Source organism: Salvelinus sp. IW2-2015, linkage group LG11, assembly GCF_002910315.2.
Source record: "Salvelinus sp. IW2-2015 linkage group LG11, ASM291031v2, whole genome shotgun sequence".
Taxonomy (NCBI): Eukaryota; Metazoa; Chordata; class Actinopteri; order Salmoniformes; family Salmonidae; genus Salvelinus; species Salvelinus sp. IW2-2015.
The window spans coordinates 29,036,427-29,051,382 of NC_036851.1; the positions used below are offsets into that span (position 1 = coordinate 29,036,427).

General features: G+C 41.7%; 1 protein-coding gene across 1 annotated transcript in view; it reads left to right on the plus strand.

The window, feature by feature from the left end:
• Nucleotides 1–14,956, plus strand: part of LOC111970129 (metabotropic glutamate receptor 2-like) — an 89,207-nt gene that overhangs the window by 55,551 nt on the left and 18,700 nt on the right. The window contains exons 3-4 of the mRNA XM_023996651.2: nucleotides 7,231–8,071; nucleotides 11,204–12,267. Coding sequence (XP_023852419.1) covers nucleotides 7,231–8,071; nucleotides 11,204–12,267 — 1,905 coding nt within the window. The remainder of the gene's footprint in view (nucleotides 1–7,230; nucleotides 8,072–11,203; nucleotides 12,268–14,956) is intronic.

Sequence of the window (14,956 nt, forward strand, 5' to 3'; positions counted from 1 at the left end):
ACAGGAATCAGGACTAATAAAGCCAATGCAACAGCCTGTTTTACAAGTGGTGGGCCTACCACATGGATGGGCATTCATAGAATTCCATTGTGGGCTGACATGTTAGGCTACACCCCAGTAAGCACGAGACAACGTCTTTTAGAAGTCTCTTTTTATTCTCTTTTTTTGTGTTTTACAAACAGTGTATTTTACAAACATTAGGCTTGCTACATAGATGGGCATTCACTGTAGGCACCACAGTAAGCACAGACTGAAGCCTTTTGAACGTTTATTTTTGGTGCAGTCCGGACTGGCCTTGATTTCCACATCCACGGACATTGGTTTTTGGTCTGGTCCAGACCAAATCTGAACCAATCATAGACGTCTATGTTTGGTTCAGATTTAGTGCGGTCCAGACGGGCCTTGATTTGGTTGTGAAACTCTGGTACGCCACATCTCCATGAGGTTGTGCCAGTGTGAGCTTGGACAGTCTCTCTCTCTCTCTCTCTCTCTCTCCCTCCTCTTCTCTCTCTGGCCTCTCTTTCCCTTCCTCTCTCTCCCTCCCTCTCTCTTCCCACTCCCTCTTTATCTCACAATCTCCCTTATCTCTTCCCTCTCTCTGTTCACTCAGCCGCTGGATGTCCTTTATTCTTTAACAGAACCAGCACATGTCTAGCAAATATCCAGACCAATGAGGTGCACATAGGCCATGAATCACACGGGGGAGATTGTCTGGTGATAGTAACACCGTCAACACAGGCTGCTGCTTCCTACAGGAATATTTATGAGCCTGTAAAAACACTGGCTGCTGCTGTTGATCATTTTTGCTCATCTTGTACAAATGCAGTTTGAAAATGATTTTCATGCAGTATTAATCAATGGAATTGATCAAAAGGAATAGATAAGATACTTCACACGGTGTCATCAAATACAATGCCTTCGGAAAGTATTCAGACCCCTTGACTTTTTCTACATATTGTTAAGTTACAGCCTTATTCTCAAATGTATTAAATAGTTTTTTTCCTACACACAGTACCCCATAATGACAAAGCAAACAAAAAAAAAAGTGCTAATTTAAGTATTCAGACACTTTACTCGGTACTTTGTTGAATCACCTTTGGCAGCGTTTACAGCGATTATTGCCTTCTTGGGTATGACGCTACACGCTTGGCACACCTGTATTTGGGGAGTTTCTCCCATTCTTCTCTGCAGATCCTCTCAAGCTCTGTCAGTTTGGATGGGGAGCGTTGCTGCACAGCTATTTTCAGGTCTCTTTAGAGATGTTCGATCGGGTTCAAGTCCAGGCTCTGGCTGGGCCACTCAAGGACATTCAGAGACTTGTCCCGAAGCCACTCCTGCATTGTCTTGGCTGAGTGCTTACAGTCGTTGTCCTGTTGGAAGGTGAACCTTTGCCCCAGTCTGAGGTCCTGAGCGCTCTAGAGCAGGTTCAAGGATCTCTCTGTACTTTGCTAAGACTAGTCTCCCAGTCCCTGACGCTGAAAAACATCCCCGCAGCATGATGCTGCCACCATGCTTCACTGTAGGGATGGTGCCATGTTTCCTCCAGATGTGACGCTTGGAATTCAAGCCAAAGAGTTCAATCTTGGTTTCATCAAACCAGAGAATCTTGTTTCTCATGGTCTGAGAGTCTTTAGGTGCCCTTTGGCAAACTTCAAGCGGGTTGTCATGTACATTTTACTGAGGAGTGGCTTCTGTCTGGCCACTCCACCATAAAGGCCTGATTGGTGGAGTGCTGCAGAGATGGTTGTCCTTCTGGAAGGTTTGCCCATCTGCACAGAGGAACTTGGGAGCTCTATCAGAGTGACCATTGGGTTCTTGATCACCTCCCTGACCAAGGCCCTTCTCCCCTGATTGCTCAGTTTGGCAGGGCGGCCAACTCTAGGAAGAGTTTTGTTGGTTCCATACTTCTTCCATTTAAGAATGCTGGTGGCCACTGTGTTCTTGGAGACCTTCAAAGCTGCAGAAAAGTTTTGGTACCATTCCCCAGATCTGTGCTTCGACACAATCCTGTCTCGGAGCTCTACGGACAATTCCTTCGACCTCATGGCTTAGTTTTTGCTCTGAAATGCACTGTCAACTGTGGGGCCTTATATAGACAGGTGTGTGCCTTTCCAAATCATGTTACCACAGGTGGAATCAAGTTGTAGAAACATCTCAATGATGATCAATGGAAACAGGATGCACCTGAGCTCAATTTTGATTATCATAGCAAAGGGTCTGAATACTTATGTAAATAAGGTATTTCAGTTTTTTTATTTTTTTATTTTATACATTTGCTTTTTTTTAAATGTACTCTTCCCTCTAATATTGCACTGGAGACATTTCCCAAACGCACCAAGTGTAAATGACCACTCCAGAGATGTCTAGTATTAATGTAATAAAGAGTTTTGCAACACTCTCTGCTCCTGTACTTTTACTCACGTTGCTGTGTTTTGATACTGAGCCGTGGACATGGTGCTCGGCTGTGTTTTTGTCTTCTTACCTTTAGGCACTCTGTTCTTCCACTGTGCTGGGTTTCTTTCTGTGTTCAGAATACATGAGACTTGAAAAGCCTGCTATCTATCCCTCTTTCCACACTCAGGCTGTGTATTACCATTGCTCTGGAGTGAACCACTTTCCAGGTACTCCTCTCTATAGCAGATGTAACGGATGTTACACAGACTCTTCCAATGCAAATCCTCTCTCTGCCTGCTTCCTAATTTTCGTAATTAAATACAGAGCTCTCTCACTGAGGAGGAGACTCAGCGTGTCGGGAATAGTATGAGCTGCATGTCTAACATGTTTAAGTCAGCTAGGCTGCAGTACAAAGTGAATATAGAACTGGATTAGAAGTTAATCAATAATACCTATGTGTGTTATACAGAGGTGATTCAAGGCATGTAAACCGTGTGAAAGATATTTCTTGCCCAATACATAGGAGTATTCTGTATTGAAGTGTAATTGTCTATGTCTACTAGACTGACAGATCAGTCATTTGCCCAAAAGTTTAGAGTTGCCTCTGAGCAAATTAATCAAAATGCTGGAGATGTGAGGGATGGGTGAATCATGTCATTCCCCAAAGCACTGGCCACAATCTGTTATAGGTATCACTCAAATGGGCCTGACAGCATTCACATATGAGTGGTGAGGAAGTCTGATAATGATAAGTCAGATAAATGGTTTTAATCAATGCCCAGAACACCACTGAATCCTTGACATGGCCTTTGGGTTACACATTATCTCCTCCTCTGGGACTGTGTATGGATTTGATAAAAACAGGGAAAAGATGCACGGGGAAGAGACTTCAGAAGCTTGATGAAAGAAAAACGAAATCTTGATTGGAAATGATCTAATAATTTTGACAAATGCATATTTAGTTGCAGAGTATACTTGTATAAATGTACACCATTTTCTGTTGATGCTGATCTTAAGTTTTTCCATTCCAAGTCACAGTAAGCTCAGTAGTGTGTCCATGTGTGGACTTAGCTTGTGACACTTTAATGGGTCTGCTACGCATGTCCTATGCCTACACCATCAGCCGAGGCTCTGCATATTCTGTCCCAATTGTATTTTATTTCTCTCTCTTATGATTATAGTGTTTTTGAAAAAGTGAAATCTGTCAAGTGAGTCGAAGTGCTAAGGCATTGTTTATTGCCATTCCTGGACTGCATTTATATGCCTTGTCAATGATGTAAGGGCTGCATAAATCCCATTTAAAATCAGTGTTGTACGAMAATTGAGCAAACTTAAGGTTGTTGGTAGTGCTAATCTAAGAAGTTATTTTTTTAAATGAAAGTTAGAAGTTGTACTTTTAGTTACCACTTAAGTGTGTCCTCCCATTCTCCTAGGAGAGAGAGAACAGGCTGCTGCCAGCTGTCTGTACATGTGTTTTAAAAGCCTGTCGAGGTGGGTTAGGGAAGAAGAGGTTTTTGGAGAATGTTTCATGGCAATAGTAACTAGAGTTCCTAGTCAGGGAATCTCTAGTGAGCCAGGCAGGAAGCCTCCAGGGTAGCATACTTTTCAAATATTAACCATTCAGCACACAGACAGAGGACTTCTCATCTGTGTCTTTTAACAGTTTCTATGGCAACATGCATAAAACATAACAATTTTGAATATGGTTTGACTGCCACCTCTTGTACAAAGAACAGGTGATTTTAGTTACATATTACTGTAAAAGTGTTGCAATATGTCCTGTGACATACTATGTAATATAAGTCACCATATATGACATTCTGAGGTTTAGAGTCTAGAGTCTAGCCATAGATCATCAACTAGATTCAGTCGCGGGCCGATTTTCTCTTGAATGGATGGTCAGGGGGCTGGAACATAATAATAAATCATTTCTAGACTGCAAATTGACCACAAGAAGCCCAAACAGATATACAATTTTTCTAAAATGGTACATTTGTATACTATCAATCAATGGTAACAGGAAGGGACCCTTCAGAAAGTATTCAGACCCCTTGACTTTTTCCACATTTTGTTTCAGCCTTATTCTAAAATTGATTAAATTCATATTTTTCCTCATCAATCTACACACAATACACTATAATGACAAAATGAAAACAGGTTTTTAGAAATGTTGTCAAATTTATAGAATAAAAAAAATTAAATACCTTATTTACATACGTATTCAGACATTTTGCTGTGAGAGTCAAAATTGAGCTCGGGTGCATCCTGTTATCATTGATCATTCTTGAGATTTTCTACCACTTGATTGGAGTCCACCTGTGGTAAATTCAATTGATTGGACATGATTTGGAAAGGCACACACCTGTCTATATAAGGTCCCACAGTTGACAGTGCATGTCAGAGCAAAAACCAAGCCATGAGGTCGATGGAATTGACCGTAGAGCTCCGAGACAGGATTGTGTCGTGGCACAGCTCTGGGGAAGGATACCAAAACATTTCTGCAGCTTTGAAGGTCCCCAAGAACCATCATTCTTAAATGTAAGAAGTTTGCAACCACAAAGACTTTTCCGAGAGCTGGCCGCCTGGCCAAACTGAGCAATCGGGGGAAAAGGGCCTTGGTCAGGGAGGTGACCAAGAACCTGATGGTCACTCTGACAGAGCTCCAGAGTTCCTCTGTGGAGATGGGAGAACCTTCCAGAAGGCCACTCCTCAGTAAAAGGCACATGACAGCGCACTTGGAGTTTGCCAAAAGACACCTAAAGACTATCAGACCATGACAAACAAGATTCTTTGGTCTGATGAAACCAAGATTGAATTATTTGGCCTGAATGCCAAGCATCACGTCTGGAGGAAACCTGGCACCATCCCTACGGTGAAGCATGGTGGTGGCAGCACATGCTGTGGTGATGTTTTTCAGCGTCATGGACTGGGAGACTAGTCAGGATTGAGGGAAAGATGAACGGAGCAAAGTACAGAGAGATCCTTGATGAAAACCTGCTACAGAGCGCTCAGGACCTCAGACTGGAGCGAATGTACACCTTCCAACAGGACAGCGACCCTAAGCACACAGCCAAGACACCGCAGGAGTGGCTTYGGGAGAAGTGTCTGAATGTCCTTGAGTGGCCCAGCCAGAGCCCGGACTTGAAACCGATCAAACATCTCTAGAGAGACCTGAAAACAGCTGTGCAGCAACAGTCCACATCCAACCTGAGGATCTGCAGAGAAGAATGGGAGAAACTCCCCAAATACAGGTGTGCTTGTAGCATAATACCCAAGAAGACTCGAGGCTGTAATCGCTGCCAAAGGTGCTTCAAGAAAGTACTGAGTAAAGGGTCTGAATACTTATGTAAATGTGTTATTTCCAGTGTATTTTTTTTTWAAATCTGAAAACCTGTTTTTGATGTCATTATGGGAGATTGTGTGTAGATTGATGAGGACAAAAAACTATTTTATCCATTTTAGTAACGTAACAAAATGTTGAAGAAGTCAAGGGGTCTGAATACTTTCCRAATGCACTGTATATCTCTATTATTTGTGGGAATGCTTCGGAACAGATTTTACAATTTAAAGTCACTTGGAGCTGATTTACTGGTGTTTTTACAGTCTTATGTCGTAATTTTTTGTTAAAATGTTTTATCAGAAAACCTGGTGGGTCGACAATGTAATGTATAATATTATCTCATTAGTTTTAATAAATATCTCAGTGAGGCAATCGCTGCCTTTGGCTCATCTGTTATTCAACCGTCTGATCTACTTTACGCAACATTTTTGTTTCATAGAAACCTGGTTAGAAACTCAATTAGCCCATGTCAGCCAAAACATTTTAGATGGGTAAATTAGTCTAGCCAGCTATCTAAACTTGTAGTAATCATGGTCGAATTACTGACTAGGAGGTCCATATTCATTCTGTTAGTCACTCTCACTCACACATCATTTTAAAAACTGCAAACATTTCTATCCCCCCTATGGCAAAATGTGTAGGATTGTATGAAATTAGTTTAAAAAATATATTCTCCACCCCTGTGGCAAATTGGTTAGAATTGCAGCAAACTTACTTTGAAACTGCAACATTTTCTCTATGCCCCATGGCAAAATATGTCGAATTTGGGGGAAATTAGCCTTAAAATGTTTTCCTCGCAAGCCAATGAATCATCAGATATTGCATGGTTTTATTGGTGGACGTTGTCGACAGTGTGGTAGATCAGATATGACAGATCTGGGTTGTAGTCTATGTGGGCATCCCTGGAGCCCGTGGCAAGCCCAGGATGTTGTCAGACAATCAGCGGAAAGGAGAGTTGTGAAACACACTGCTGGGACCTCAGAGGGCGATGAGAGGCTGCAGATTGGAGTGAGACTGATTGTCCCTTTAGGCCAAACTGTTAGTGAGATTACTATATTCTGTATCTGACGTGGCTCCTTTCACCACTTGAGTTATAAAGAAATGACCCACAAGCAATATATGTTTTGATTTAATAAAATATCAGAACTCCCAATAATTCATTCAGTGAATTGTTTTACATGTATAACAGTTATAAGTACTATACTTTACCAGTACTATTACTAGGGTATAATGTCTAGGTACTGTAAAGACTTGGCACTATTCCATCTGGATCTCTGAAGCGTTACAGATTGCATGAAATGTAAAGGTCATTTCCGATTGAGACGAAATATGCAGTGGTCACCTTGAATGCAGTCTTCGCTAACCCGGGACCATTGCTTTTAAATTTAAATCAAGCAGTAACGCTGAACTTCCGCAATACGGATCGAATAAAGCCCCTACAGTATTGTTGAAATCTTGATCATGCTCTCATAGTACCTCTCTCTCTTTCTCTCCAGGTGGCCAACCTCCTTCGTCTCTTCCAGATCCCTCAGATCAGCTACGCCTCCACCAGCGCCAAGCTCAGCGACAAGAGCCGCTATGACTACTTTGCCCGCACGGTACCCCCTGACTTCTATCAGGCCAAGGCCATGGCAGAGATCCTGCGCTTCTTCAACTGGACCTATGTGTCAACCGTGGCATCGGAGGGCGACTACGGCGAGACGGGCATCGACGCCTTCCAGCAGGAGGCCCGCGCCCGCCAGATCTGTATCGCCACCTCAGCCAAGGTCAGCCGGTCGATGAACCGCTACAGCTATGACCAGGTGATCCATTCGCTGCGGCAGAAGTCCAATGCCAAGGTGGTCATTCTCTTCACACGCAGCGAGGACGCCCGGGAGCTGCTGGTGGCTGCCAACCGATTGAACGCGTCCTTCACCTGGGTGGCCAGCGATGGCTGGGGGGCGCAGGAGATTGTGGTGAGGGGCAGCGAGGCTGTGGCGGACGGGGCCTTCACCATCGAGCTGGCCTCCTACCCCATCCCCCAGTTTGCTGAGTACTTCACTGGCCTGAATCCCTACAACAATACACGTAACCCCTGGTTCAGGGAGTTCTGGGAGAATAGATTCCAATGTAGCCTCCATGACCTGGGCTGTGGGAAGCACTCTCTGCGGGACGGCCTGTTTGAGCAGGAGTCCAAGATCATGTTTGTGGTGAACGCTGTCTATGCCATGGCCCATGCCCTGCACAACATGAGGCAGTCGCTGTGCCCCAACTCCACCACCAAGATCTGTGATGCTCTGAAGCCAGGCAATGGCAAGAGGTTCTACAGGGAGTATATCCTGAAGACCAAGTTTGACGGTGAGTTTGAAGATTGATGAGTATGGCTACATGACTATACATTATGTAACAGATGTGATCGTTAACTTGTTGACCAAACCGGACGCGCGAGTGCGCCTGCATGCGCCATCGCACGCATGTTGATTTTGTACCTCCACACCAGACACGATCAGGACACACAGGTTGAAATATCAAAACAAACTATAACAGAACAAATTATATTAATTTGGGGACAGGTCAAAAAGCATTAAACATTTATGGCAATTTAGCTAGCTAGCTTACTAATTTCTCTCATGAGTGTTAAACAAATGAAATACCCTTTGCCTTGATGACAGATTTGCACACTCTTGACATTCTCTCAACCAGCTTTACCTGGAATGCAAAGGGTGGCTACATTGAAGAATCTCAAATATAAATATATTTTGATTTGTTTAACACTTTTTTGGTAACTAAATGATTCCATATGTGTTATTTCATAGTTGTGATGTCTTCACTATTATTCTACAATGAAGAAAATAGTAAAAATAAAGAAAAACCCTTGAATGAGTAGGTATGTCCAAACTTTTGACTGGTACTGTATAGGAAATGTACAAAGTGACCTCTGACACGTTGTAAATATAATGCACTATTTCAGAACGTGACCTACCACTTGGATAGGATTATTGGACTGGGAAGAATTGACGTCCGTAATTTTCCCCTATCTGCAAGCATGACCAGTGGCATAACACCTTGTTGATATGTAAATTCAAACAACCAGTAGGAATACATAAACATTGAATACATATTTCTGCAGTGGCAGAAACCCTGTTAGATGTATACAGAGAAATTTGATTTTCTATATCCTCAGAAATGGCTATATCCTAAGAAGTGATTTTCCATGAGATTATTGCCAGAGAACAAATAGACCATATTCAACTGTATTTCTTTGTATTTGATTTTTGGTTGATGACTAAAGTCTCTTTCATCTATATATGTTTGTCTCTTATTAGCCTCTCGAAACATAATGTTGAAAATGAACTACACTGCGTGATATACTGCAATCATAATCTACCCATGAGTGCCCTACTTGCTTACAAATTTGATTACATACATTTAGATCCATTGTATCAATTCCTACCATCCTACAGTACGTGGGAACAGTCCAGGACTAATTATAGTTGTTTTTATATTGCTGCTGAAGATAAGAGCTTGTAAAGATTCAATTTGCAAAGAGGAAACATCAATTTCCATCCTCACACGCTGAGGCTCATTTTGTCATGCATCTCATCTGCCTGGAGTGTGTGGAGAGTGACTTGGCCTACAGCCTGAATATTACATATAGGAATCACATAAACACCCTCATCAGGGAACGACACTTTCAGTCAGGTGGTGACCAGAGATAGTCAGTGTAACAGATMATTTATGTAAACCCCTATAGCAGCAACACATCTGTACAACACAGATAACAACAACCCCACCAAGCCGAATGCTCTAACTACTAAACCGTTGACTGAGTAGTTGTGTCTCCAAGTCTTAAGGTAGGGATGCAGTACAAGGTGGGAATATTTCCATGCATGAGTGATGGGGGGGGGGGTCAAAGTCCATGTCAGCCGTCCATGGATTGTAGATGGATCGCCAGGGGAGCTTGCTGTCAGAAGACATCAGATTGGATTACAAGACTAGAATCGCCTGAAGTGTATGGAAATCTTTGGGGAAATGGCAGTACAGCAGGGTCACAAATTATCCTTCATCCATTACAAAGCCCCATTTCCTCTAGTTCAAAAGAGACTAGATGATTCTCTATGGAGAATAATGGGGCTATTCAGCTGAGAATGGTTCTAAAAATCTCTAAACATCTCAACGGTCCAGGTGCAATTCTGTCATTTTGCTCTGTTTACTTTCTAGCTATGAATGCATTGGTATTTCTATCCATGTCTAGCAAATTGTTATACCATAGTTAGACATTAAGAATGTATTATTCCATAGTTAGACATTAAGAATGTATTATTCCATAGTTAGACATTAAGAATGTATTATACCATAGTTAGACATTAAGAATGTATTATTCCATAGTTAGACATTAAGAATGTATTATTCCATAGTTAGACATTAAGAATGTATTATTCCATTAGTTAGACATTAGAATGTATTATTCCATAGTTAGACATTAAGAATGTATTATTCCATAGTTAGACATTAAGAATGTATTATTCCATTGTTAGACATTAAGAATGTATTATTCCATAGTTAGACATTAAGAATGTATTATTCCATAGTTAGACATAAGAATGTATTATTCCATAGTTAGACATAAGAATGTATTATTCCATTGTTAGACATTAAGAATGTATTATTCCATAAGTTAGACATAAGAATGTATTATTCCATAGTTAGACATTAAGAATGTATTATTCCATAGTTAGACATTAAGAATGTATTATTCCATAGTTAGACATTAAGAATGTATTATTCCATAAGATTAGACATTAAGAATGTATTATTCCATAGTTAGACATTAAGAATGTATTATTCCATAGTAGACATAAGAATGTATTATTCCATAGTTAGACATTAAGAATGTATTATTCCATAGTTAGACATTAAGAATGTATTATTCCATAGTTAGACATTAAGAATGGATTGATGTTAAGATAAATGTTCAATCTTTTTGACATGGTACCAAGTGATTGTATAGTAACGGTCTATTCCATGGTGTTGAATGAATCTGCTCTAAACCCATAGTTCTTGGCACCTGAATAGTAAAAAAAAAAAAAACTTTTAAACATCTCTCTGAGGTTCTCATTTGAGTGCAATAAGCCTGTGTCAAAGAAAACAGACTCAACCTTCTGGCTTCAATTATGTAAATGTTGGGTTTGCACCTGTGTCCCCGATGCATCAGCTACTGTTTAATCCCATGTGAAAGGAATGGAATGTCAGAGGGGAATACAGAGAGGTGAAGTGATGAAGCAGATACAAGCTCATTCAATCAAAACATGTTGACTCCAAGACCCTGGATTCATTGTACACATTGTACACAATTCAAAATACGAATCTGAGTGAGTCAGAGTTCAGAGGGTTAATGATATATTGTATTGTCAAGGATAGACATGAATTTGTTTATTTCACTTTCAACCATCATAACATGACCATGGTCTTCTCTTTCTCACCCTGCAGCTCCATTCCGTCCAGCAGACACAGAGAACATGGTGAGGTTCGATATCTTTGGAGACAGCTTAGGCCGCTACAACATTTTTCACTACCACAAAGAAGACGGACGCTACGTCTACCGTAAGGTGGGCTACTGGGCCCAGAATCTGACCCTTAACACCAGCCAGATCTCCTGGGAAGGCCATGCCGCACCCACCTCCCAATGCAGTGACCCCTGCAGGAAGAACGAGGTGAAGAGCATGCAGCCTGGAGATGTGTGCTGCTGGATCTGCATCCCCTGCCAGCCTTACCAGTACTTGAAGGATGAGTTCACCTGCGCCGACTGCAAGTTTAGCGAATGGCCCCTGGCCAACCTGACAGGCTGCTACAACCTACCAGAGGAGTACATCCGCTGGGAGGACGCCTGGGCTATAGGCCCTGTTACCATCTCCTGCCTGGGCATGATGTGTACACTCTTCATCATCGGCCTCTTCCTCAAGCACAACGACACCCCTGTGGTGAAGGCCAGCGGGCGGGAGCTGTCCTACATCCTCCTGCTGGGTGTTCTGATGTGCTACAGCATGACCTTCATCTATATCTCCAAGCCCTCCATGGCTGTGTGTACCCTACGTCGACTAGGCCTGGGCACCTCCTTCGCTGTGTGCTACTCTGCGCTTCTCACCAAGACCAACCGCATCGCACGCATCTTCAGCGGGGTGAAGGACGGAGCCCAGCGGCCGAGGTTCATCAGCCCTGCCTCGCAGGTGGCCATCTGCGGGGGTCTGATCTCCTGCCAGCTGGTGGTGGTGGTGGTCTGGCTCCTGGTGGAGGCCCCGGGGGTCAGGAAGGAAGTGAACCCCGAGAGGAGGGACATAGTCACCCTCAAGTGCAATAGCAAGGACTCCAGTATGCTCATGTCCCTCAGCTACAACTGCATCCTCATCATCCTCTGCACTGTCTACGCCTTTAAGACCAGGAAGTGCCCCGAGAACTTCAACGAGGCCAAGTTCATTGGGTTCACCATGTACACCACCTGTATCATCTGGCTGGCCTTCCAGCCCATCTTCTATGTCACGGCCAGCGACTACAGGGTGAGTTATCAAATCACATAGACTTTGATATTCTGGTGTAGATAATAAGCAGACATCCTATGCCTTTGATTTTGTAAACAAAGTCACATGTTTTTGCTGTTTTTGAGTTTTACAGTACATCACTACTTTTCCAAAAATGAACAACACAACCTCAACACACTGCCTAACATACAGTGTATATCTACAGTACTTTACAAACTGAGGTTGAAGACACATGAAACCGATCCCTTGGTTGTTATTTCTACTTGTGTATTTCCTGTGTCCTTAAAGTCGTAAGTCAGGGGACGTGAGTTTGGCTCATTGAATCTTTTCTAAACAGATAACAAATCCCTTTGATTGCTTGTCTTAAACTCTGATAAAAGAAGCAGATCTCTTCTCATGTGACTGAGAAATCTGTTCCAGAGGAGAACAAAGGCTCAGAGGAGATCATATCCCGGCAAAATTATGGGTTTAAATTGGTGGGATGGATTTATACTGAAAAAACACTTGACATTGGCTACTTAATGACAATTAGCATAGAGCAAACCTCATTGTGTTATGATCATTTCATTTCCACATTACCATACCTACCATAAAACTTCAATTAAACGCAGTCTCAAATAGCCGCCTCTCCCTTTTATTACATTTCAGCAAGTAAATGTCTGTTTCAAATAGTCACGGGGTCTAAATCAATTGTTCACGAGGTTACCATGGACACCGCTCTGATATTCCCACGGTCATGTGCATAAAAACATTTTCCTAGCAATGGCGCCACCAAAAAGACAACACAACATCAAATAATGCTCTCCATGGTGGTGAAGCGTGAAATTGGGGGGTGTATGACAGGCAGCCTAGTCTTTGCAAGTCTTTGCATGGATTTGTTAATATTATGTTTATACTGGTCATACCGGTCACAACAGTGTGGTAGTCTTTTCAACATTTTATAGAGCAAAATGCTGTGTGCATTAAAGGGATATTTCGGGATTTTGGCAATGAAGTTTATGTCTCTGCGTGCAGTTTGAAGAAAGTTGATAACTAGTGTTAATGCAATGACTGGAAGTCTATGGTAACACCGAGCATGCTAGTTCCAGTCATTGCGCTAACGCTAGTTAGCGTTAGTGTGCGAAACTACCTCTAACATCCTTCATACTAGATGAAGAGACATAAAAATACTATCCTCATTGCCAAAATCTTGATGTATCACTTTAAGGAAATAGACACCTACCTCAAAGATAAGCCTGTCTCCATAAGCGCTGGTTGTGTTCAATGATTTAAGCAGATAAATGCTATAAATATAAGTTTTACGGTATTTATTGAAGATTGGTCAATGGATTTAGTAATGCATTACTAAAGTAATGCTCTCCAACATTATGTGTATACTGTACACAAGCTTGTATGTGGAGTGTGTACAGCAGAGCCTACCATAGCAAAAAGCATAACAGCTGGGTCATTCTATCAATAGAGGGCCTTTTGGGTATATCATTTGTTTTGCTTTTTAAAAATGTTTTTTTTATTTAAACATTCTGTCAKAAAGAGCACATGTAAAGAAAAAACATATTTTCCCATTCCAAGAGTAAAAATATATATACAGTATATACAGTAAATGCCAATGAAGTGCACATTAAAGTAGAAGGGTTGACGGTAACAGGTTTGACAATTTCATCTTAAATCCCTTTGCGACAGTGGTGAGGAGGAGGAGTCATTCATTTTCTGGATTCAGGTTCACTCAAACATAATTTTAAGCTTTGTTTTACTTTTGGCAGTTACAGCTGATTTCGGGATTGTATATCGATTCGCTCTACTTAATTATTTGTCATCTGATGTATTAGTTTCAGTATATGAATTGTTTAATCAAAATGTTTGCCGCCAGATCCTGATATTAGGGCATAAAAATGAACATTTCTGTCCTGAACTAGCCTAGTGCACATGTGCGCCCAGCTATATCCTGTCCCAAACTTGTTTGTCCTGGCTAAACGAACTGGCTAGCTGAACTATGCTAGTTTTYRTCCACATTGCCAAACTTCATGGATACTGCACCCTCAACTTCAAAACCTCTTTGCTAGTTAGTTATAAAACCATGTAACTAAGAAATTCTCTGGAAATTAATGTTTTTTTTTATAGTCATGACTGGTTCGAGCTACAGTACAGTATCTGTTGTGTCGTAAGACAATGGTGGTGAAGGATATCATTGCTACTTAACGAAGATCCAAGTTCAGTTTTTACATCCACCGTGTTTAAACATCCACTGTCGTCATTGGCGTAGGGTTAGCTGGATGTTTCTGACTGGTCTTGGAACTGTGACAACGGGCAGCCTCTCCCCACTTGACTCGATGGGATATGTAGAAATTTTGCCAACACAGCCAGATATGTACACAGTCTTGTACCCTTAAACTGTTTTAAACTGACTATCGTATTTGTTGATTAAATCTGACTTTATTAGTATAATGAGTAATCCAAGAATGTCACAAGTTAATTGACATGAGAAAACTTGAGAAAATAGCAACTCTACAGAGCGCCAATTGCTTCAATGAACGGCTAAATTACTTCCGGACACGAAGGGTCTGCAGAGCTCCTCCTCACCACTCTATGGAAGTTTGTTGTGTGCAAGAGGGAGGGGCAAGTGAATGCAAGCTTCACATTTTTTTATTGTTAAACACTAGAAAATGGCCAAAAAGAGTAGAAGCAGCTCACCTGCTTTTACACTATGATT